The 24,650-nt window shown below is 46.6% G+C and overlaps 1 protein-coding gene across 4 annotated transcripts; it reads left to right on the top strand.

Moving 5' to 3' along the window:
• The first annotated feature begins 1,799 nt into the window (after window positions 1-1,799).
• Window positions 1,800-24,560, top strand: DNAJC4 (DnaJ heat shock protein family (Hsp40) member C4). Of its 4 annotated transcripts, none has more exons than XM_063317088.1 (8): window positions 1,809-1,875; window positions 2,057-2,108; window positions 4,857-4,977; window positions 7,124-7,223; window positions 18,834-19,126; window positions 20,248-20,418; window positions 23,277-23,363; window positions 24,318-24,560. In XM_063317088.1, the coding sequence occupies exons 3-8, from the start codon at window positions 4,886-4,888 to the stop codon at window positions 24,451-24,453; spliced, it is 879 nt and encodes a 292-aa protein (XP_063173158.1). In that variant the 5' UTR covers window positions 1,809-1,875; window positions 2,057-2,108; window positions 4,857-4,885; the 3' UTR covers window positions 24,454-24,560. The 4 variants fall into 4 exon arrangements, with proteins under 4 accessions (XP_063173156.1, XP_063173158.1, XP_063173155.1 ...); XM_063317085.1 differs by having other exon boundaries at window positions 2,057-2,120; XM_063317086.1 differs by lacking the exon at window positions 2,057-2,108 and having other exon boundaries at window positions 1,800-1,875.
• Window positions 24,561-24,650: the final 90 nt, after the last annotated feature.

Raw genomic sequence — 24,650 nt, 5'->3', positions numbered from 1 at the left:
AGAACACATCATGCGACAAGCTGGGCTTGAGGAATCCAAGGCTGGAGTTAAAATTGCTGGAAGAAACATTAACAATCTCAGATATGCAGATGATACCACTTTGATGGCTGAAAGAGAAGAGGAACTGAGGAGCCTTATGATGAAGGTGAAAGAAGAAAGTGCAAAAGCTGGCTTGCAGCTAAACCTGAAAAAAACCAAGATTGTGGCAACCAGCCTGATCGATAACTGGCAAATAGAGGGAGAAAACGTAGAAGCAGTGAAAGACTTTGTATTTCTAGATGCGAAGATTACTGCAGATGCTGACTGCAGTCAGGAAATCAGAAGACGCTTAATCCTTGGGAGAAGAGCAATGATAAATCTCAATAAAATAGTTAAGAGCAGAGACATCACACTGACAACAAAGGTCCACATAGTTAAAGCAATGGTGTTCCCTGTAGTAACATATGGCTGCGAGAGCTGGACCATAAGGAAGGCTGAGAGAAGGAAGATCGATGCTTTTGAACTGTGGTGTTGGAGGAAAATTCTGAGGGTGTCTTGGACTGCAAGAAGATCAAACCAGTCCATCCTCCAGGAAATAAAGCCAGACTGCTCACTTGAGGGAATGATATTAAAGGCAAAACTGAAATACTTTGGCCGCATAATGAGAAGACAGGACAGCCTGGAGAAGATGCTGGTGCTGGGGAGAGGGGAGGGCAAAAGGAAGAGGGGCCGACCAAGGGCAGGGTGGATGGATGATATTCTAGAGGTGACGGACTTGTCCCTGGGGGAGCTGGGGGTGTTGACGACCGACAGGAAGCTCTGGCGTGGGCTGGTCCATGAAGTCACGAAGAGTCGGAAGCGACTAAACGAATAAACAACAACAAACTTTAGCCTAAAATCTGTGTGTTTGTGTGTGTGTCTATAAAATCTGACAGTCTAGCAGTTCATCTAACTCTGTGTGTGTGTACCATACATAAACTTCACATGGTTTAGCTTTTTGCCTATTACATGTTAATTTTACATGCCTATTACATCAAAATATATAAAACGTGTGTGCGTGCGTATATGCATGTGGATGTGAATAAAACTGGACTTGGTCTAACTTTTCACCTCAAATATAATTTATGTGCTTATATGTATGTCTGTGAATATGTGTGTACGTACAAAACTTGGCATGGTCTAATGCAGTGGTTCTTCACCGCAGCCACTTTAAGATGTGTGGACTTCAACTCCCAGAATTCCCCAGTCAGCATGGCTGGCTGGGGGATTCTGGGAGTTGAAGTCCACACATCTTAAGAAACACTGTTCTAATGCATGGTCTAATGAAGTGGTTCTCAAAGTGTTACGTCAAATAAATAAATATTTTAAAATCTCTGTTTTAACGTCTAACAGTAAAAAATCGATAGATATAACCCACCTCAACCAAAGCTCTTTGGGTTCCTCCATCATTTTCAAGACTGTAAAGGAGTCCTGAGACCACAATGTTTGAGAACCTCTGGTCTAAAGTTTCACCTAAACATAAACCTAGATATAAAAACCTGACATGGTCTAGCTTTTCACTTAACGTTCGTGTTTGTGTGTCTAACACTTGCCTCAGTCTAACTTTTCACCAAACCATGGGGGAAAACGTATACTACGGCCTAATTAGAACTACAGGTCGTCCATCCCAACGTGCTACGACTACACTTCCCGAAATGCCTCGTCAGCATCCTCAGCAAGGAATTCTGGGACTTGTAGGACAAGCCCTTTCGGAGGCACGAGCAGGAATAGGCTTAAAAGTGACGTCGCCCAGGAGAGTACCCGGATGTCGCTCCTTCCCTCCTCCCTCCCCTTCGGGACGGCGGGAGGCTCGCGGCGGTGAGGTCAAAATGGCGGCCGCGGTCGACGCACAAGTTGGTAAGTTTCTATGGTAACCGCCGTGTCCCCGTCATTGCCCCTCCCGCCTTTCTTTCCCCGCAGTCACCTTCCCACTTTTGCTCCGGCAGTTGGGAGTGGCTGCTGTTTGGGTTTTTTTTAAGGACGAGCAGTCCCACGGATTTCAAAACGTCTCTTGGCCCCTTCCTTCGGTTTTCTCTAGAGATCGTTTGGGACTTTTCTTCTTCCTTCCACTCCACTTCCGGGCTCCCAAGGTAGCTTCTGCCGTAGGTGTCCCTCCTATTTCTTCCCCACGGAAATATCGGGCAGGCTTCTTAAAGTTCCGCCCCTCCGATGGTTGACCGTGTGCCTTTGTCCACTAAAGAGGGCTGGTCGCTCAGCTGCTTCAGGGTGTTGTAGTCCAGCGCTTCTGGGGGTTGGGGCAGCCTGCTTTATTCCAATGCATGTTCATATTTTGGTGAAGCAAACGGATGGAGTATTGAAGTAACTAAAAATGCATAGAATGTAAGAAAAGTCAGTGGGATGAAAGCTTGAACGGTGACTCAAATGCATTTCCTTTAATTCGGAGCAAATCTTGCCCCATCGGGACTGATGCAGAAGTAGAATTGTGTATCCCAAGCCTGCTTCTTTTGTGTATACTTATTCCCCAATATTCCCCAACAAGGTATTTTGAATTACGTGCGCCAGAACCCCCTGAACAAAAACAGTATCGGGGTTTCTAAAAAGGGCAACAGTGAAATATTTGATATATTCCAGGCTGTCTTTCTAGGACAGAATAAAAATTGAAGACTCTTGGAAAGGGATTTCAGAGAAAAGGTGAAAGAATGGGTGACTGTGGAATATAGATTTAAATACATAAACAAATAAATATGCTGTTGCATATGTACGTTGCACATATATACATTTACATATTTATATACGTGCTGTTGCAGCTGCTGTTGAAATACCGATTGCACCTGATTAATCTAATTCGCACAGTGCCTTATACTTTTCATCGGCATCTTAGCTCGTGACCTCCGATTTTATTTTCTGGTCTGTTTGTCTTCTGATGAAAGCACTCTCTACCCTCCTCACTTTTTAAAATAAGGTACATTGGTATTATTAACATTTCTCCCCTGAGAGAACATAGCCTACCATTGATAAGCTGCATCAAACCCAGCTTATGATTCTCGTTTAGAAATCTTGGTAAAGAAACTGTGGACAAAGGCTTCATGGTTTATTCAGCTATTCCTCATTCTGGAAGCCAGTCAATAGGACCATTTAAATACAATGCCTGTCTTATTATATTTCCATTTAATATTTCGATTGTGAGGCTGCCAACCTCACAACAACCCATGGCAGCTTACGACATATTATCAGAGAAAAAGAATACGATCAATTGGAAGACCAACTTCATGCTGTAACCCAAAAAGATACCAAAAACCAAGGGGGCTCAGCCAACATCCCAAGGCCCTGGGAGAACAACCAGATTTTTAACGATTGGCAAATAACCAGCAAGTTTGAACCAAAGAAAACTACATGATTTCATTCATCATGCTCAACTATAATTTGCTTAATTATAGTTCCCACATCACCCCCAGCCTAGCAAAACAAGTCACTTTAGAGTTCAGTACAACCAATGAACCCAGTTGTTTGATCAGTTAACAAGATCAGTTAACAATAAGAGATTATTTCTTCTGTTAATTCATATTACAAGGCCAAATAAAAATATTTCAGTCTGGAAAACAAAACAAAACAGGAAGATAGCACATTACTCCAAGGTGCATAAACAATTATTCGTTTTTATTATTTTTATTTATTTATTTACTATCCCGCCTTTATTATTTTTATAAGTAACTCAAGGTGGCAAACGTACCCAGTACTCCTTCCTCCTCCTATTTTCCCCACAACAACCCTGTGAGGTGGGTTGGGCTGAGAGAGAGGGACTGGCCCAGGGTCACCCAGCCGGCTTTCATGCCTAAGGCGGGACTAGAACTCACAGCCTCCTGGTTTCTAGCTTGGTGCCTTCACCACTAGACCAAACTGGCGATTCAAGGTAGATCAGGATTTTTTTTTTTTTAAAAAGTATGCTTCTCTTGCAAAATTTAAGATATTGGCTATAGCAAGCGAACATAATGCTTCCCTTTTCTGGTCTCTCATGAGGGCATATAGCAGTGTTTCTCAATCATGGCAACTTGAAGATGTGTGGACTTCAGCTCCCAGAATTCCCCAGCCACATGTCTTCAAGTTGCCATGGTTGAGAAACACTGGCATGTAGTGTTGACGTATTAAGCTCTGTGCTGTAATGAACCACAGTGGTATCACACACTCCAGCAGCAAATAAACCATTGGTAGTGCCGAGTCAGCCGAATCACAGCATAAATAAGTCGCATAGTAATATATGTGCTTCATTCTTGATCCGTTAGATCCGTTACAAGACAATACCCGTTTTTGTTAGGGTGTGATCATTTTAGACAAGGAGACGTATTAACAAGCATTTTTGGAGTCTGGAGGCCACAAATGACTTGATTGCCTGCATCCCATATTGAATGAAAAGCTGTATTTCAGTTACAGTTGGTGGGAAAAAAGTTGTGATTTTTTTTTTTTTGCCATCCAAATTGACAGGCCCCCTGAAGTCTATCCACAGACCCCTCCATGGATCCCAGGTTAAGATCCCCTGGGCTAGAGGATTGGACTACAGCTGAGAACCCAGGTCAAATCCACCATGAAACCTTAGGCTTGTCTCCCTTGCAGGTTTGTTGTGAAGTAAGGGGTCAGATGGATGGCGAACTGTGTGCTTTTTAACGGCAATAAATCCAGATAAATCCAATAAATAATCGTGATGACCTTAAGCCCGTTGAGATGCCCTTGATTTCACTTTGAAGCCTGGGGAAGTTTGCTCTTCGTTTGTATCCTAGAACTTTACTGACCCCCAAAAAATCACAACCGCTGTAAATACAACCTTGGAGCAGTCGCTTAATCTTACAATGACTTCCTCTTTCGTTTCTCATTACATTTGTCAGGCTAAGACCAGGATAAGGGATTTCAAGAAATGACCTTGGCTAACCTCTATTTCATTTGTCGTTGCTGCCAACTTTGCCAAAATTCCCGGCATCGGGCGTTTTCTACCACAATCTATAGGTGGTGAGTCCTCTTCTTGCAGTTAATTCAGGCACTTGAACCGGTGAGGGTCTGGGGGCACCTTTTCCGATGTACAAATTATATTTAAAGGTATAAGCTTTGCTAATGAGAGCCGGCCTGGTCTAGTGGTTAAGGCACCAGGCTAGAAACCAGGAGACGGTGAGTTCTAGTCCCGCCTTGGGCATGAAAGCCGGCTGGGTGACCTTGGGCCAGTCCCTCTCTCTCAGACCACGACACCAGGCTTGGGCAACAGGCTAGTCACTCAATTCCTTTCGCAGCCAACTGATCAACGTTCGGTTGATCCAAAAAGTGGATCCTGCGCCTGCGGGAAAACACTAGGAAGGAAAAAAACGGTATAAGCTTTCGTAAGCTGCAGGTCACTTCATTAGATGCAATAGAGTGACTCAACTGAGGTAGGGTTTAAGTTGGGGGCAGGTGGGGGAAAGGGAATGGGGAGGGGTTGGTTAAGCAGATGCAGGTGACATGTGGGACAGATTACTAGCAGGGATTACAAGCACCTAGTTAGAAGTACGGATTTACAGATCAGTACTTATACTTATTACAAGTACATATTATTATTATTATTAGATTTTTATCCTGCCTATTTATAATAATATAAATATGAATATAAATAATACAATACAATACAATATAAATATTTGGTCAACTCAAGGTGGTGAACATACCTAATACTCCTCCCTCCTCCTATTTTCCCCAGTACAACAGCCCTGTGAGGCTGAGAGAGGGGGACTGGCTGCAAGTCAGCCAGCTGGCATTCGTGCCTAATGTGGGACTAGAGCTCACTGTCTCCCGGTTTCTAACCTGGGGCCTTAACCACCAGACTTATGCTTCTCCTCTCTGACTTTCCACCTCATCTCAGTTTAAATCTGACCTCCATCCAGCCCAGTGTTTCTCAACCTTGACAATTGGAAGATGTGTGGACTTCGACTCCCAGAATTCCCCAGCCAGTTGAAGTCCACACATCTTCCAGTTGCCAAGGTTGAGAACGCTGGGCTAGCCACTCTATGCATCTGCTAAGGTGAGCTGCAGCTGACAAAAGGTTATGCCTTTTAATAATATTGCTTAGCCTGAAAAGGTGCTAGATTTTTGGCTATCCTATACTAACAAGGTTCCCTTCTATAATGCTTCACGTGAACGGAGAAACACAGGGTTGAGGACATAAGCCAAAATAAGTCCTTAAAGTTGGTGGGTATTCTGGAATCTTTTCCATGCGTGGATCTGGGATGCGCAGAGATTTGGACCTCAAGTTTGACAACTGTACGAAGAAGGTGCTATGATTTGAATATGCTCTCCAGTGTTTCTCAACCTTGGCAACTTTAAGATGTGCAGACTTGAACTCCCAGAATCCCCCATGCTGGCTGGGGAATTCTGCGTGTTGGTCCACACATCTTGAAGTTGCCAAAGTTGAGAAACACTGCTCTAGACTCGACCTGCTTTAATTTGTGTGGTCTCTAAACCGTGGTTGCTAGTTCATTACACTGTAGGAACAAAGTCATGTAGGTAATATAGATAGTGGAGATAATAATAAACATTATGCTAAATTGTAATTCATTAGAACTGAGACCTAGATTTGGTTCACAGGGTTTCTCAACCTTGGCAACTTTAAGATGCATGGACTTCAACTTCAACTCCCAAAATATTGGCTGGCTGAGAATTCTGGGAGTCAAAGTCCACACATCTTAAAGTTGACAAGGTTGAGAAACACTGCCATGGTTTGTAAGGCCCAGTGGCTCAATTTGAACCACATGCTAAGCCCAAAGCAGCAAGCCACATTGTGGCTTAGGGCAACATGTGAACCCAACCAACAGTGGCATTCACACCCCAGGATAACCCAGGACTGTTTCAATATAGTTTGTTGAATAAAAAAGATGAACCATGTTGGGACATAATGCAGAGACAGATTGATCAAAGCCCCAAACAAGCGGACCACATTTTGGCTTATGCAATGTGTAAGCCCAGTTGGGCCAGAGTCCTGATCTGAGATAAGGCAAAATCCCACATTCCTAGACTTTTCAACGTAACCATTGATTTGGGTTCAATAGAACCATCTTGGGAATAAGCGCAGATTCACCCTCTCTAGTGTTTTTTTGCTGTTATCTTCGGAAGACTAACCGCATCGTCTTTCTAGGTCTCCAGCCAGGAATCTTAACTACTATGATGTTCTGGGGATCAAGCAAGATGCTACTACGAAGGAGATCAAACAAGCTTTTTTTAGGAAATCAAAGAAGGTATGTTGCCATATTGGGGGGGCAGGGAAGGGGGAAGAACATCCATTGGACGTCTGTGATAAGTCAAGGAGATTGATTTGTGGTCATGACCAGCTGTCCATTTGAGGTAGCCTCAAAACCAGACTTTAGACAACGTACGAAGTGCATTTTCCCTGTTTCTGGCTGCTTTCAAAAGAAAGTTGAACGGCTTTTTAAATGGACTGTTTATATTATTTACGTATGATGGCTATGCTGGTAGTGTTCTGTATGGTTTTATTGTTGCGGTATTGATCGAATTGGTGTTTTAGAGCACCACAGGCCCATTGGACAGGGGTTTGCGGATCCAGATTTGATAATAGATGAATTAATGAACATGGAAAGTTTTGAAGCCAGTTAAGGCCCAGAGGAGCTGGTTAACAGAAGCAGGTGTGGCAGACCATCAGGTGGACAAAATTGAGGGTTTCCAGCAAATGTTTAAACTGACAGTTCCCCAACTCGGCACCCTTCAGATGTGTTGGTTTATGGTTCCCATCACCAGTGTCCATACTGGTAGGACAGGGGTGGGAGTCATGATCCTGCACATGTTGAGGAGCCACGTTGGGGAAATTGATGTCTGAAGCCAAAACTTCAAAGACGGCAGGCGTGCTCAACCCGATCCTCAAACAGGGGGGCATCAGGGGCAAAAGCTGGTGGGTGCCTTTCCCATTTCTGCTTTCAGGATAAATCGGGCCTTTTCCATTCTTAGCCTGTGTTGAATATGTCAGATGAAACAACAAAGCCTGCGCTGGAGCATCAAAGAAGCTGTGGTAGAAAGACCCATCAAAACTTCTCACGTTCCCTCAAAAGCTCAGAATTGAGGGTGATGGACAAAACAGGGGCAGGAGGCTAAAACCCAAAACTTAGTTTAACTAGTTAAAACCTAGTTCAGCCGTGGGAAAATCAGGCCTTCCTGTTTGCAGTCTTCGACATTTTTCCTGAAGGGGGCAGCCTTGAACCAAAAACGCCGCATGGACTTCCCTAAGGAAGACCTATCTGGGCTTGCATGCATAAGTTGGTTTGAATCTTCCCCCTGCACCAATGGGTGTTGACTCAGAGTCATGGGAGCAGTAGTCCAGAACACCTGGAAGATGTCAGTTGGTGAAAGTCTGTATCCTGCAGGACCAGCTCAAATGCGATTAAGGCAGCCATTCTTGGGGGTATGTTCCTTTTCTGTCGTTAGCATTTTGTACAGCTTTTGCCCCAAGCACCTCAATCTGAACTTTCTGTTTCACACAACCTGGCTAGTTCTATTAGAAGGAAATTGTATCCTCTGCTTTTTTATTTTCTGAAGTTGGGACGGCTGCTTATTCTCTTCCGGAATGCAAGCGCTGGGCTGGGCAGCTGGGTCTCTAGGACAGAGAGCTTCGAAGATCCTCTGCTCTAAATTAGGTCCAGTCCAGTCCTGCAGCCCTTGTGCAACAGATCAAGATTTAACACCCACACAATAGCTGAAGTGTGAAAACCACTGCCAAGCGACTAAAAACAAGCCCCCAGCAAATAGGATAAGCTAGAACGTACCAACAATCCACAGCCAATTTGTGTGAAGAATGAAAACAGCTCTTTGAACGCACAGAGTTTATTTTTCTCTCTGCAAGTACCTTGCAAAGTCTGGGCTGCTTGTTTGTTGAACGAGCCACCAAGGGCTAGGCTGATGTACTGGCAGTCCTCCTTTAGTGACTGCTTCATTTAGTGACCATCCACAATTAACTATGAAAAAGTAACTTTAAGACCAATCCTCACGTTTACGACCTATGCAGGTCTGTAAAGCAAAGGAAAGCTGAAGTAAGATCATAAGCCCAGGCGAGGTTTCACTTAGTGACCACTTCGCTTAACAACCAAGTTGCTGGTCCCAATTGTGGCCGCTAAACAAGGACTACCTGTATCATACTACCCCAAAACCAAGTGAGGACATTATGGCTTGGTATTCTGTGTGAATGCCATCCAGTCCTTAGTGCTTCTCCAAGATTTGGGTGTATTTCCTGGATTGGAAGGTGGTGAGGCCAGACCAAGCATCACACAGAGATGCAACAGGAACCCCTTTCTGGAGAATGGCATTTTTTGCATCTTTCAGAGATGCACCAGACAGCCTCTTTAAAGACAAGTGTTTATCTCAAAGGGCATATTCATTTTTGAGTTAGGGCCATGTCAGGTAAGTCTAGCATCCAGCACAGAAAAACCTCTGCCTTATTTGCCCATGCTAGTCACTCTAAAGCAGGTTTTCTCAACCGCAAGAGGTCACTAGGGGTTCCCTGGGAGATCACGATTTATTTAAAAAATTATTTCAAATTCGGGCCACTTCATGTTAAAGAGGTCAGTTTCATTCTTTATTTTCAGTTCAAGAACACCGTTCATGCATCTATACAGGCCCACCCGTGAAACGCATAGAATAATTTTGCGACTTCTGGCCTGTAATTTGAGCCCGAATGGGCAGGGGTTCCCCGAGGCCTGAAAAATATTTCAAGGGTTCCTCTGGGGTCAAAAGGTTGAGAAAGGCTCCTCTGAAGTAAAATTCTTTATAGTAATTATGGTATTTTTATTTTAGTGTCTGATTGTGTTTGTGAGCCAACTGTAACGAAATTTCATTTTATTATGCACTTGGTGTATAGTATAGAGTGGGATGGCAATAAAGCTGTTCTGTTCTGTTCTGTTGATCTATTCTAAAGTCCTAGGGTAGTATTTCTGTGTCATTGGCTTGGCCCCCAAGGAATGGTGGTTCATTCCGTTCAGCAAGCCGTGGCTTGATGCAGAATGTGAGTCAGCATCAAGCCCTGGCTTGCTGAACGGAATAAACTCCTTCTGTTCCTCATGATCTTTCACTGAATCTCTTCTAAAAAAATCTTGCCACCCTTCCCTCGACAGTGTTCCCCGGTCCCCAAATGCAGCCACACCTTCTGAGAGATGGTTGACAGTCTTTCGCCAGCTTTCCCCTCCCAACTCCACTGCCTTGGAGGTCTGCCCAGGCAGCTTAGCCGTTCAAATCTCTCTTTTGGCCAATTGTAGGGAGGAAGCTTTGAGCTAATCAAGCCCCATTTCTCAGGCAATAAACTGGATCAGGGCAGAAAGTTGATGTTGAAACACCCTCCTACCTCTTCCAGTCGACCTTTAATCATGTCCTTTCTCTTTCTCCTCCTCCTCCCTTCCCCACCCCTCTTTTTGGCTAACGTCACCCCCGGTTTGATTTTTAACACCAGGATACCCAGGAAAGGCGCACAGTTCCGCTGGGGTTCCTCTCTTGCCCGTGTTCCAAATTATTCCTCTCTTGTGTCAGGATAAATGTTGGGAGGATAAAAGGGGGTATTGGGGAAGGACAAGGCAAATATTGTACAATCGATGGGGGCTCTGTTGCAGGAGTTACACACTGTCTTGATGCAAAGCACAGCTTGGAAAACAGGCTCACAGTGTTTATTAGTGGCTGCTTAACACACACAGCCCAGTTTCGTAATTAACCCTTTCTCCAAGCTTGCACAATACACTGAATCAGGAACTTACCACAGCTGCTGAGCCCATCGAACACATTTTGCACAATGCACTGAATTATAAACTAACCACAGCTCATTTACCTGATCTGGTGAAACAAGTTGCCTAAATGTGTTAGTATTAACCTTGGTACTGTCAGGCCTGGTTCACAAAATATGCTCAGCCCTAGGTGCCTTGTGTGCTTCCAGCTAAACTTGTCGGGTCAACCCAGGCTTCATGTGATAAACCACAATAAACCACAATTTGCTTAGTCAATAAAAATGGTTTATTGTCAACTAAAAGTCTCTACCCATAGGCTAGACTAAGACGGAATCAGTTTGTAGCCCCAGCGTGTTGTGAGAAGAGAGCTGGTTTGGTGTTGTGGTGAAGGCACCAGGTTAGAAACTGGGAGATTGTGAGTTCGAGTCCTGCCTTAGGCACAAAGCCAGCTGGGTGACCTTGGGCCAGTCATGTTCTCTCAGCCCCCAGAAGCAGGCAATGGCAAACCACTTCCAAAATCTTACCAAGAAAACCGCAGGGACTTGTCCAGGCAGTTGCCAGGAGTCAGCACTGACTCAAAGGCACCAAAACAACAACAAACATGTTGTGAGAACCCAGCCAATCTGTAAACTACAATTAAGCAACCATGCTTAGCATGCTTTGGGAACAGAACCTTAAAGCACATCATTCCACTTCATGGTGGGAAACTTCTCCAAGAGCTGATAAGAAGCAGCAGTCCTTCTCGGAAGGAGTTAAAGTCGATTGTGCCGTGTGTGTGCGTGGTGTCTGTGTACAAGTTCCTCCCCACATGCCAGAATTCTCATAAGCATTGGCCCAGATTGTCAATGTTTGCTTTCCAGTGCCATTCCTGAAACCCACAGCTTACAAGGTAAATAAAGAGAAAACACACTGCCAGAAGCCAGGGAGGAACTTTTCAAATGCTGCATGAGGACAGGACAAGAATACAGGTAATCCTTGTTTAGCGACCACAGTTGGGACTGGCAACTTGGTCATTAAACGAAGCGGTCACTACATGAAACCACAGTGGTGCCTACGATCTGACTTCAGTTTTCCTTTGCTTGACAGACCTGCAAAGGTCATCAGTGCGAGGACTGGTTGGAAAGTTACTTTTTCATCACCGTCGTAACTGTGAGCAGTCGCTAAACGAGGACTACCTGTACCTTGGCAGTCTAGGTTGAAAGAGCAGCAAGAGAGTTCTTAAACCTGGATTTCTTCTCCCTTCCACAGGCTGCAACAAACACACCAAGATCATCAGCTCTGAGTCCCCATAACTATGCTCGGACAGATGCTAATGCATGTTTAATTGAACTAACACATTCAACTAGATTTGCAAAACACCCTAAACCAAAAATGAACCAAACAGGGTGGAGTTATGCAACAATCAGGTCACATTTCAGATAGACAGACAGACAGCTGGATTGAGTTTATTATGGACAGAGGCCAGAGTTCACAATGCAGCTTTTTTTTAATGAATAATTTTTATTAAAAGAACATTTTACAGAGATTAAAAAAAACTACAGGAACATAGAAGAAGAAATAGAAAAAAAAGACTATAAAAGGCTAAAAAAAAAGTGAAGAATAACAAAAAAGCAAGAAAAAGGAAGCTATCTAAAGAAGCAACTTCCGATCGTCTTTGCAGCAGTTACAAACAGCAATTACATCTCCCCCCTCCCATCTTGCATACCATAGTTCCCTTCTTCCATAAACAAACCTTTGCAATCAATAAATCCCGAAATCGGCAGTTCATTTTTATCCATTTTCAGCAGAAAGTCTGTAAAGGGTTTCCAGTCTTTTACAGAAGTGGTTGTAGTTCCCTCCTTAATCAAACAAGTCAATTTAGCCATTTCTGCAAACTCAGCCATGTTCACAATCCATTCCTTCAACATGAAGCCCGTTAAAACTAAAATAAGAGTAAAAACCCCAAACAGGATAAGAATCATACAACTGGTGGCAGATTCCTTGGTGGGCACTCACAGTGTGCCTAATTTTAAAGAAAGTATAATGCAATTTGGCTACATTCAAGGAAACTAAATCATACTGACACAATAAGAGTACATTAAAATAATCAAAATTTCCCAGTTTTTTTTTAAATCAGGTAAGGAGTTATAAGGCGGGTCCTAGGATCCTTATAGATATGCAGCGTTTAGTTGCCTGAATCCGGCTAGTGATTTCCCCGCGTTTGTTTTGCTGATTTATGCCTTTTATTTGAATGCCAGAACTCATCCATCCCTGGCATTAAACAGTGGCTTATTTTGGGTAACCAGCCATAGTTTGAAACTAGGATTATAGCTGTTAGCTAGCTCACACGAAGTGTATTTTGGTTTGGGCTTTAAAATATGTGGGAAACTGTCAGCCTTCCCAGATAGACCAGACAGGAAACATGACTAGATGAGCTAATTCCACTTTAATGTAAGGCTCCATTAACAGAATCTTGCAAGACTGAAAGTCCAGTTCTCCCGCCGTCTCCTTTACAGCCCGAGAAACTAGGGAGGGTCTCTTCTGAGCCTCTTTCCCCACCCATTATGCAGCTGTGGGCTAAGCTCTCTCTTCTCTGACCATTCCCTAGGCAGCATCTCTTTGCCCCGTCTCCCAAGGTCTTTCTCACATACCATTACATCTGAAAGTACAAATCTCCCATCGTCTCTTTACAGCCCAAGAAACTAGGGAGGGTCCCTTCTTTCTCTACCCATTATGCAGCTACAGGCTATGCCCTCTCTTATCTGACCGTTCCCTTGGCAGCATCTCCTGGCCCAGTCTCCCAAGGTCTTTCCCACATACCATCACAGAACCCTGCTTTTTGTCTACCACCGAGGTGGGCAATTGTCTATTTGCTAGCCAATTTGAGATGGGCAGGAGGCTGTTGGCCTCCAAATGGCACAGGGTTGCCACTTCCACTTCCTAGGGTCAAAGACCCAGTTAGCCCCTTTGGGATGAGGAAGGAGATATGTGAGATCATGTGTCATATATCAGAGATCATGGCAAGGGTACTTCCCCATTGCGCTTGGGAGTGTGTGTGCCAGTCAGCCTCGCCAAGAAAGCTGGTGCTGTCGTCTTCCGTCTCTCTGGCTCCCAAGTAGGTTTTTCGAGCTGGTGTGGTCAGTCCTGGTGCCCACAAGCTGTTGCAGACTCTCCTCTTGGGAACTTACAAACAGCCCAAGCTTTGAAGCACTCACTGCTCTGTAGGAGATCTGCCTTCCAAACACGGGCACATCGGTAGGTGGGACTGCACCCACTGAAGGCTGTGGGCATCTCCAGGGCGTCACTGCAGCTTCTACTGAATGCTTATGCCGATGGGTGTTCAAGAGACCAGGCCAAGCAGCCTCAATGGCGTCCAGAGCCTACCCTACCATTCTTGCTTGGCCACAAAAAAGCATCTTCCCCACCATCTCAGGGACTTGTGGTCCTCAAGTCACACCTCTCAAGTCTAGAGCTGGAGATCCGCCCAAGCCCCCAGCCCCTAGTCATCAGGCACATCCTATACTTCGTGAAGCCGGCCACTTAACATTCTGCCTAATGATTGGGCTGGGCAGCTCAGCTCCCTATCATGCAAACTGCTCCTGAAGAACAGATGCCAGGGACTTTTTGTATAGATTCCAAAGGTGCTTGGACGGGTAAGAAGGCTGCAGTAGCCATGGGGACACTTTGAGATAATCCAGCCTTCTCCAGGGTCGGCAGACAACCCAGGTCACCCTTGCCCTCCTCAATCTCCTTCACCAGCTGCCTTGACATTTCTGAAAGGCAGAAAAGAAATCCTGTCTGGCTGCGTTTGATCTAACGCTTTGCAGACCTTCGCCTCCCCTCCGGCCCCGCTTGGTTCCTTGCGTCAAATCACTTAATTAACCGTAGGGAGGATTTATTAGCGTGTCAGCCGGGGGAAACTTTAGTTAAACAAGGATGTTTAATTTCATGCTGCTTTTTAGCTTGGGGGGTGCGCGGACCTGCAAGGGGAAATGCAAACCATCTTTTCTTCTGAATTCTTCAGCATTCCAACAGCCTATTAATCTGCGCAACAGCCTAATGGCCAGAGAGATTGAAATTAGTACGGCGGGAGGGGAGGTCCCCTCTACTTAAGTGAAAAATTTGCCAGCGACCTTGAATTTCCTTGAGGGCTCCAGGTCCTCCTCTCGGTCTGCTGCGCCCGCTTCTGCAGAGCAGCACCTTCTGTGCTCAGGGAGATGTCTTTCAAAGGGATGTTTGCCGTCACGAACGTGAGCCGCAAAGCTGGCTCGGCTTGGAATCCCACCCTACTCCCCCACCCCGTTCGAGCTAAGTCAAAGTAAACAGGATGGATGCGTGCAGGCACTGAGTACGGATGAATAAGTAAATAGCTAGACTATAGAAAACATGGGCCATTAATCTGTGAGTATCCGAAGAGGACAACAATTCACCCAAGTTCCTTTGAGCAAAGCTGCATTGACTAGGCTCCAGCTGAACTGTCGGTTTACAGGATGGAGACCAGCTAAAGAAAGCCGCGGACATAATTCATCACCGGCACATAACTTTACTGCTATGAAGCAGCAAATCCTTTCTTTTTTGCAAACCCCCAGAAAGCGCCCTGCGTGGACCCACCCAGCGTGACTGTGCTTCTTGCCTTAAGCGCAACAGCTATGGGGGTTGTTAAATCAGGGACTGTGGGGTAGCACTTTGAACCCAGCCTGGCCCTGTCCACCGTAAAGCGAACCGTGCTTTTGTCCCCAGCGCGAATCCAGCCACGCTCCCTCCAAACTGAATTGGCTTTTCAGTTGACCGTGGCAAACCGGCAGAAAAAGACAGAGGGAAAGTCTTGTTTAAAAAGGAAAAAAAAAAAGGCGGGTGTTCAGATGTTTGATTGTCAAACATCGAAATACTGTTGGAAGAATAATGGGAGGAAAACAAAGCATCTTTAGATGTTCGTGTTTCAGGGAAGGTTGCATTCATGGTATAAGATGGGAAGCGGTTTGTGGATCTTCCAGTAAACCAGCAAATCTGCACTGAAATCTCCTCTTGGAAATCCGGGGGGATCAAGTGGTCCTTCTTCTAACATCCCCTTGTTTTGTTCTGCCCCCGCAAAGTTCCTCCTGCTCTTTTCCCACTGCGCTACCTTTCGCTTCCATGGCATTAACCCCGGGGATTTGAATTCCTCTCGGCCAGGCCATGTCGCTTTCCGAAATGCAAGGCCGCTTGACAAGTACAATGGCAAAGAAAGTAGGAGAAGCAGAGAGCGTTCACGATACAAGGGAATGGTCAGATAAGAGGCGGCTTAGCCCACAGCTGCATAATGGGTGGGGAAAGAGGCTCAGAAGGGAGCCTCCCTAGTTTCTCGGGCTGTAAAGGAGACAGTGGAGATTTGTACTTTCAGACTTGCAAGATCCTGTTAATGTAGCCTTACAATACAGTAGAATTAGCTCATCTGGTCATGTTTCCTGTCCGGTCTACCTGGGAAGGCTGACAGTTTCCCACGTATTTTAAAGCCCAAACCAAAATAGACAATTGCCCACCTTTGCCACTGAGGTGGGCAATTGTCTATTTGCTAGCCAATTTGAGATGGGCAGGAGGCTGTTGGCCTCCAAATGGCACAGGGTTGCCACTTCCACTTCCTAGGGTCAAAGACCCAGTTAGCCCCTTTGGGATGAGGAAGGAGATATGTGAGATCATGTGTCATATATCAGAGGTCATGGCAAGGGTGCTTCCCCGTTGCGCTTGGGAGCAATCCAAGTTCCTTTGAGCAAAGCTACATTGACTAGGCTCCAGCTGAACTGTCGATTTACAGGATGGAGACCAGCTAAGGTACATCTCCCCCCTTCCATCTTGCATACCATAGTTCCCTTCTTCCATAAAGAAACCTTTGCAATCAATAAATCCCGAAATCAGCAGTTCATTTTTATCCATTTTCAGCAGAAAGTCTGTAAAGGGTTTCCAGTCTTTTGCAGAAGTGGTTGTAGTTCCCTCCTTAATCAAACAAGTCAATTTAGCCATTTCGGCAAACTCAGCCATGTTCACAATCCATTCCTTCAACATGAAGCTAATTTCTGATCACCCCTGATTTCTCCTCTGCTTCATTTTACCGTCCCATTTTCTCTCTGTAGAATATGCACCGGCTCAGGCTGTTCGTCATCCGCTGCTGCAATTTGCTGCAGTTTTTTTTCCAGCCAGTCCTTGACTTGCGACCATTCGTTTAGCAACCATTGAGAATTACAGTGGCACTGGAAAAAGTGACTTGCGAGCGGTCCTCACACTTACAACCGTTGCAGCGTGCCGGGGTCACATGACTGCCGTTTGCGACCTTCCCAGCCGGCTTCTGACCAGCAAAGTCAGTGGGGGAAGCCAGATTCGCTTAATGATCACATGGTTCACTTGACAATCGCAGTGATTCACTTAACGTCCGTGGCAAAAACGATCGTAAAAGTGGGTGTGACTCATCGGCTTGCTTAGTGATGGAAGTCCTGGTCATAAGTCGAGGAGTACCTGTAGCCATTCTTTGTCTGACCACCAAGTCCCTAGAGAAAGCAAAGATGGGAGTTGCCCCTCCTGCTTGTTCACACTTTATTTCTTTATTCCTTTATGTCCTTCTACCCACAGCCCATATTCTCCCATTTTCCCTTCTGTGCTCAGTTTCCTGGGTCAATTTATCCACAGTCCAATCTAATCAGTCTCCCCACTGCTTGTCAATTTCCCAGGGCTCATCAATTTCACAGCGGCTCCTGGTCAATTTCATCTCAGTAGCGCCCTCCCCATTTCCCCAGCCCCCCCCCTCTCTCTAGCAGGGTCCCAGAAATAAAAACAGATAGCCTTGCAGATTTGAAACTTGCTCAGATCAGCTGTTCCGGTTTACTAGGGACAGCCTCAAACGGGGCATCGCTGGTGAGCAGCTAAGAAGCCGATTCAAAGATGCAACCCTTCTCCGTCTCTGGTGCTGGCTTCTGGTCGTGTGCTGACTGTGTTAGCCCGCTTCTCTTCATCCAGGCTTAGCACAGGGAGCCAGATGTTGGCTCCATTCCCCTCTTGTTCACTCCCTCCCCCTACCTGCCACGGCAGCGCAGAAGTCATGCCCCCGGGCCAGAGCCCCAAGAATATTCTTTCTTGGCATCCTTTTTCAAATGATTTTGCGGCTGGCATTGAACGTTACAAGTCCAGCCCCCCCACCCCCCAGGCCCACAACTAGGGTCTTTGTCACATGGGGCAAACGTGGATTCCGCACCCATTTTGGCACCCTCCATGCTCATTTTGGCGCCCACCCAGCGCGGTGCCCGGGGCACATGCCCCCCTTTCCCACCCAGTTGCGTCCCTGCTCCCCCCCCATTCAGCAGCTGTTTGCGCAAGATGCGGTGAACCCAAGCAGGAAAGGGTGGGTGTGCATCTCTTCCCAAGGACTAATCACACCGCTTCCCACACGCAGGCCTGCATCGGAACATCCTTGGAGGCCACTCCTGATGGCACCTGTGCCCCCTCCTTATTATTCCTTGAGAGACAGTTTTGTGTAGTGGTTAAAGGCATCAGGCTAGAAACCAGGAGAATGTGGGTTCTAGTCCTGCATTGGGCACAGGGGTGACTTTGGGCCAGTCCCCCTCTCTCTCAGGAAGAAGGAGGCAAGGGCGAACTCTTTCCAAAAATGTTGCCAAGAAAACTGCAGGGACTTGTCCAGGCAGTCACCAGGAGTCAAGACTGTCTCAAAGACGCACACAATCTATTAGTTTGGTGCTCAACTGGTTTTGAAATGCGCAAATAGATGCTGATGAGAATTAGAGAGCAGGATTCTTAGTGGAGGGGCAAAGTTACAACCCCACCCCACCCCAGGTGATATTTTTCCTTTAACTTCCTCCACCTGGGCCTTCCCTCTTAGGCTAGCTACCAGGATTACAAAGCTGGTAGTTTTATTTGCAATCTCTTTCCTGCCAATTCCATCCCCCCATCTTTTTAAAAAAAAAACAACTAAGATGCTCCAGGTCTCCATTTTAACCACGTGCTTCTTCCCCTACAGTTCACACTGGCCTTCCTGGGGAGGAATCCCCCGGCTTGAACTTCATCAGGGACCGTGCCAAGCCATGGTTAAAGCAGAAACCTTGGCGGGGGCTTCGGAGTGGAGACTGAGCGAGGGAGTATGTGATTTCTTTAGACTTTTTTCCCCACCATCTGCAGCTCCACCCTGATAGCAACCCAACGAACCCCAAGCTGCACAGCCAGTTTGTGAAGCTCAACGAGGCCTACAACGTGTTGAGTAAAGAGAAAAGCCGCAGAGATTACGACGCCCAGCAAACGGCCCGGAAGACCTGGGAACGTCAGGGATCCAGCAGACGTTCAGCGCAGGATCCTTTCGACTTCACTCATTTTCATCACCAGCAAACAGCCCGGAAGACTCGGGAACGTCAGGGATCCAGCAGACATTCGGCTGAAGACCCTTTCAATTTTGCTCACTTTCAATCAAGGAGAAGGTAATGCATGGAGTACCTCCCATGGACAAGATTACTTATCCCCAAAACAGGTTCCCAGCACCGGTCACCCCATCATCTGTCCCCCTGTTTTACTGTTGCCCTGGGGGAGACACCCAAAACTGAAAGGACCAAGATCTCACCTGTAAATTAGGATTAAAAATCTGGATCTGTCTGAATTGTGACATGGAGGTGGGGGGCATTCTTCAGGGTGGTCCAAGTGTCTGCAAAAATTTTGAACCAGTGACATTGTGAGGCAGTGTGCCTGAGGCTCTGGAGCAGTGTTTCTTAACCATGGTGACTTTAAGACATGTGGACTTCAACTCCTAGAATTCACCAGCCAGCCTTGCTGGCTGAGGAATTCTGGGAGTTGAAGTCCACTCATCTTAAGGTTGCTAAGGTTGAGAAACACTGCTCTGGAGGGTCCGTTCAATTCTTCTGATCCAAGGTCACTCAGTGCCCCCCACTCTCTGAGACATTTTCTGCATTTCCAAAAGGATGATCTGTGTTCAGAATTAGCGATGTCCCCTGGGCTCGCACATTTCTTTAGCTGTTTGCCTTATCCGTCAATGCAGAGGAAGGAGTTATTTTTCAGTTCCACTTTTCAACACTGGGAATCTCATGATGGTTCCCGTTTTTATTCTGGGGGAGAGGGGACCCACCCCCTTGCCTCCATGAAGGGCGATGTCCTGCCTTAAGATAATTTCTTTGGCGGCTGAATGTGGACAATGTACCGGGGGAAAGAAAATCTAGAAGTCCAGCAGCAAAGTCTTCTCTTTGTTAGATATTTATTTATTTTATTTTATTTTATTTTTCAAATTTCTATTACCGCCCATCTCTCCCGAAAAGGGGACTCTGGGCGGTCAGTCAGTCTGTCTGTCTATCTGTCTATCTAATTTGTCACTGCCCATCTCCTCCCATCAGAGGAACTCTGGGCCGTTTACATAAAATAATCAATTAAAACAATAGGCATGCAATGTAAATACAATATATAAAAATATAATTCCAAGTAGACAATAAATATAAATATATTTGCGGGCTGGTCCTACCTCCTGTGTGTGACCTTTGGGTCATCCTCCCCTCCCTCCTTTCTGATTGACGGTGTTTTCTTCCTTCTCCCCCAGAAACCCAGACCCCTATGAGGAATTTTGGTACTGGCAGGACTTCCCCAAACCACCCCCAGAATGGTTTTCAGGCCCCGAGATCGAGAAGAGGCAGCGCCGTAACCAAAGGATTGTGATGTACTGTCTGCTTATAATGTCTGGAAGCCTGTTCATTCACTACATATCATACAGGTACAGTATGGTCAGCCTTCCCCTCTTGCCTTGCTAGCAAAGGGCACAAAAATACCCAGCAAAATATTGCAGGGTTAAATCCTTAGCAGAGGATTTTGTGTACGGTGCCTGGGACAGCTACGTACTACTAAAACTCTCATTGCGTTGATCTGTTGGTCTGTCTGTTCAGGTAGTCCTCGACTTACGACCACAATTGGGACTAGAATCTCCGTTGTAAGTCATTACGGCCGTAGGTTGAGTCACCCCGTGGCAGGACTTGATTTTACGACCATTTTTACAGCGGCCATTAAGCAAATCCAGCTTCCCCAATGGGTGTTTTTTTTTTGCTGGAAAACGGGACTAAACATCACAACACGTGATCACACAACTGTGGGATGCTGCAACCGGTCGTAAATGTGAGCCGGTTGTCAAGCGCCTGAAATGCAATCATGTGACTGCGGGGAGGTTGCGACGTTTTGCGACGCTCAGAACTGCTTTACAAGCCGTAAAGCACCCATTCCGAGGCTGTCGTAACTTCGGACCATCATTAAACAAACAGTCTTAAGTCAAGGACTACCCGTACCCTCAAGTGAGCCCAAACAGTGCATTACACCACAGCAATTTTCAAAAATCAGGGTACCTAAAATCCGCTAACTTAAAGAATGTGTAAAAAATCCGGGACCCATTACTCCTGTGGAATTGAAATTTCAGACCAGTTTTATTTGCAAAGTTGTGGCCGTTGCAGCGTCCCCACGGTCACGTGATCGTGATTCCGATGCTCCCTGCCAGCTTCCCCCAAGCAAAGTCAATGGGGAAACTGACAGGAAGTCGCTCCCCCCCCCACACTGCTTTTTTGCCCGCCTGTGGTCATTGTTTCTTTGTTTAGGTAAGCAAACATTGACTTATTCTTGAAGTTCCTCCGCCACTGCGATTATTTTTCTATTTATGATATATACCCTTATTAGTTGATCACGGGACCGTCCAGCAGTGGGGTAAAAAAAAAAACACAGCCTAAAATTGGATGTTTATTCTGATCCCATCAGATCGCCCTGCCTCTTTCTCAAAAGATGACCCGAAGGGTCATGGGGTTGTCTGGTATTTAATATTTTCCTTTGGTGACGAAGGGTAAACAGGCCCTTGGAAAACTGATTAACTTCTCCCCTCTTGGCAGCCTGGCTGGATAGGAATCCAGTTTCAAGATTAAACACCCCCCCAGCAAAATCTGCTTTCTGGGAATTATTGCCATTATTCCATGGTCTGCAGCGTTCTTCACCTTGGTGTAAGCGTCTCCAAGTAAACAATCCCCAGCCTCTTCACTCTCCTTGTAAGAACCTACAGTAGTTTGCAGCCCATTAATCCAGTCCCCATGGCTCTTTTCTCAACCCTTGTTAAAGGGTGTTAACCAGGGTTGGACATAGGAACTCGAACTGGGGTCAGATTAAGGCAGATCATAAACAAACACAACTCTCCCTCTGTTACTGCAGCTTAAAGCTCCATCACCCTGTGCCCCCAGAATGGTTTAACAGGGTGAAGTGGCTTTGGGGATGATGTAATGGTATGTGGGAAAGACCTTGGGAGATGGGGCAAAGAGTTGCTGCCCAGGGAAAGGTCAGATAAGAGAGGGCTTAGCCCTCAGATGCATAATGGGTGGAGAAAGAGGCTCAGAAGGGACCCTCCCTAGTTTCTCGGGCTGTAAAGGAGACAGCGGGAGAACTGGACTTTCAGACTTGCAAGATTCTGTCAATGTAGCCTTACAGTGAAGTAGAATTAGTTTATCTGGATATGCTTCCCGTCTGGTCTACCTGGGAAGGCTGATAGATACAGATCGGTTTGCTTTCAGGGCCCATGAGGAGCCGATAGGCTCTGTCAGTGTTGTGCCACCAACATCACCACCGCTCCTTTGCTTAATTCCTCCCCCTGGGCCCGGCAGCTTGCCAACCGTAGCTACCCGCCGGCTGGTTCTTTATTATAATCCATTGCCTAATTAGCCAGCTGTGACCAGGGAAAGATTAATCAGGAGCAGCCTTTAATCAAATCTAATGCAATTAAACATGCCCGCTTGAGCCTGTAATAGGGAAGGATGCTCAAAGTGAGCTGGGAAGGAGCATGTAATCAAATCCTGTGCCCAGGTGGGCAGCAGAAGGGTTCCGGCCCATCGACAACCCCAGTGGAAAATGGAACTCTCAGAGGCTGCCTTCAGAAGGGCCCTTTGGAGCCTAACTCTCACCCAAACAGCTGGGTGAGCATGCGAGCGCATTTTGCCTAGTAGCCACCAGCAATCAGTGCTCGCTCAAGCCAATGTCGTCCATCTGTCGGCATCCAGCAAGGCAGCGTCCTTAGTTGACAGGATCACCGGAAGAGAAGAGATTTTCTTTATGCTTGTTTTTTAATTGTGTCTGAAGGTCAGTGGAAATGACCTTGGGAGGCAGAGGGAAGAGCCGCAGGTGGGACAACCAGGATGTAAAAGAGATCTCAGCCCACAGAAGAAGGGAAGGCATGCTCCTCAAGCCACGTTCCCCAAATGTAATGCCGAAAAGCTCTCCAGATCTAAACTTTGGGGCTTGTATGGCAGGATGGAATTCCAGCCTGGGGAGGGAGGAATATAACGTTTATGGCTGTGGAGATCTCAGGATTCGGAAGACGAGGCCGAGCTGGGCTGAGTTCCCTGTTGGAGGGAGCTGGGTGAATTTGCGTCTTCTCTGGCCAAGGGGAAGCAAGGTGGTGGGAGATGGAGAGAAGACAGGGGAGATGTCTGTCCTGAATGTCCAAATTTTGGAACCCTGCCTTTCTCTGTGCTGCTTGTCCCCATCTTCCTTGTCATGGTCTCCAAACATCTTCTCTTCCTTCTCGCTCCCCACCCACAATTTTTTTTCTTGCAGACACGTCGCAAAATTACACACCCACTTGATGGATGAGAGAGACCGTGTGATCACCCAGGCCCTTATTAAGGAGAAGGAGCAAGCCAGGTATGAAGCTGAAGGGACCTGTGCTGGGGGTGGCCCAGGCGGAGAGGCAGAGCTAGCCTCACTCCCGGGTCCCCCCAGGCAGCGCCAACCCCTTGAGGAAGCGCAACGTCCTCATTAAGGCACAAATGGGCTTTGCTTATGCGCATCTTTTTATTTTTAAGTCCTGCTAATGAAGAGGAAGTATGCCAGGACCATGAAGCTTGGTCCCAGCAACTCTTTCTGCCTGTTTAGATATATTACTATATTATTTTCACTGGCCTCCTGCCTCCAAGTCTTGAAATCTTTTGTTCCTAACCTGACACCTACCAGGTGGATTGGATTTCATGGCTGTTAGGCTAAGAAAATGGTCCTTGTGGCAAAAGTTGGCACTTGAATTCTCTTCCCTCCCCCCTTCCCTTCCCTCTTTCCTTTTCCTTTCCTTTCCTTTCCTCCTCCCTTTCCCCTTTCCCTTCCCCTTCCTTCCCTTTTCCTCCTTCCTTTCCCTCCCTCCCTCCCTCCCTCCCTTTTTTTCCCTCTCCTCTCCCCTTGTTCTGTCCCTCCCTTCCTTTTCTTCCCCCTTCCCTTCCTTCCCCAACCACTGAAAGATGTTGGCAGTAAATGATGTACCAAGTAAAAAAACCATAATCAATTCGGCCACGCAGCCCGCTGCATCTGTTGCAAAACCATGTTCCAGTTTGAACCGATGGGAAACAATGCACAAGTTGCAGACTGCACACTTATTAGCATCTTGGAGGGGGCTGCTACGTGGGACGGGCGTCAGCTCTGCTGGCAGAGAATTCTGGGTGTTGTAGGCCAGCCCAGGCAGAAGGCGTTGGCTGGCAGGGGGCCAGTTGCACAGCCCCTCTGAAGTGCCACCACGCAAACGGAGGTGGGCACTGGACCAGGTCGTTTTCGTGTCCGGGCTGCCACTCGGTAGCACTCAAGGACTGAGCTTGACCCTCCGTTTCCCCGCAGGGCCAGGCACGAAGAGCGGCTGCAGCAGGAGCAGAACGCCCCGATTGTCGAAGAGCACCCTGCCTGCTCTAGACCACGCTCAGAAATGTTGGGCTCCGCAAAGGATCCGGTTCCTCCTGTCTCTACTGCCAAGTAAACTTGTTGGAACCAGCCATCTTCCAAGCTGGTGGCGGAGGCCGGCCGCCTCGCCCTCCCAGCTTCTCCCCACTTCTTTCCAATAGAAGCACTTTAATACACTGACAAGGAAGCTGGTTCCCTCTTTGATCTGCATCGTCAAGAGCAGTGTTTCTCAACCTCGGCTACTTGAAGATGGGTGGACTTCAACTCCCAGAA

This window comes from Candoia aspera, chromosome 17 (assembly GCF_035149785.1).
Source record: "Candoia aspera isolate rCanAsp1 chromosome 17, rCanAsp1.hap2, whole genome shotgun sequence".
Classification (NCBI taxonomy): Eukaryota; Metazoa; Chordata; class Lepidosauria; order Squamata; family Boidae; genus Candoia; species Candoia aspera.
Note: the sequence above shows the minus strand (reverse complement) of the source record. Positions and strands in the feature narration are given on the sequence as shown.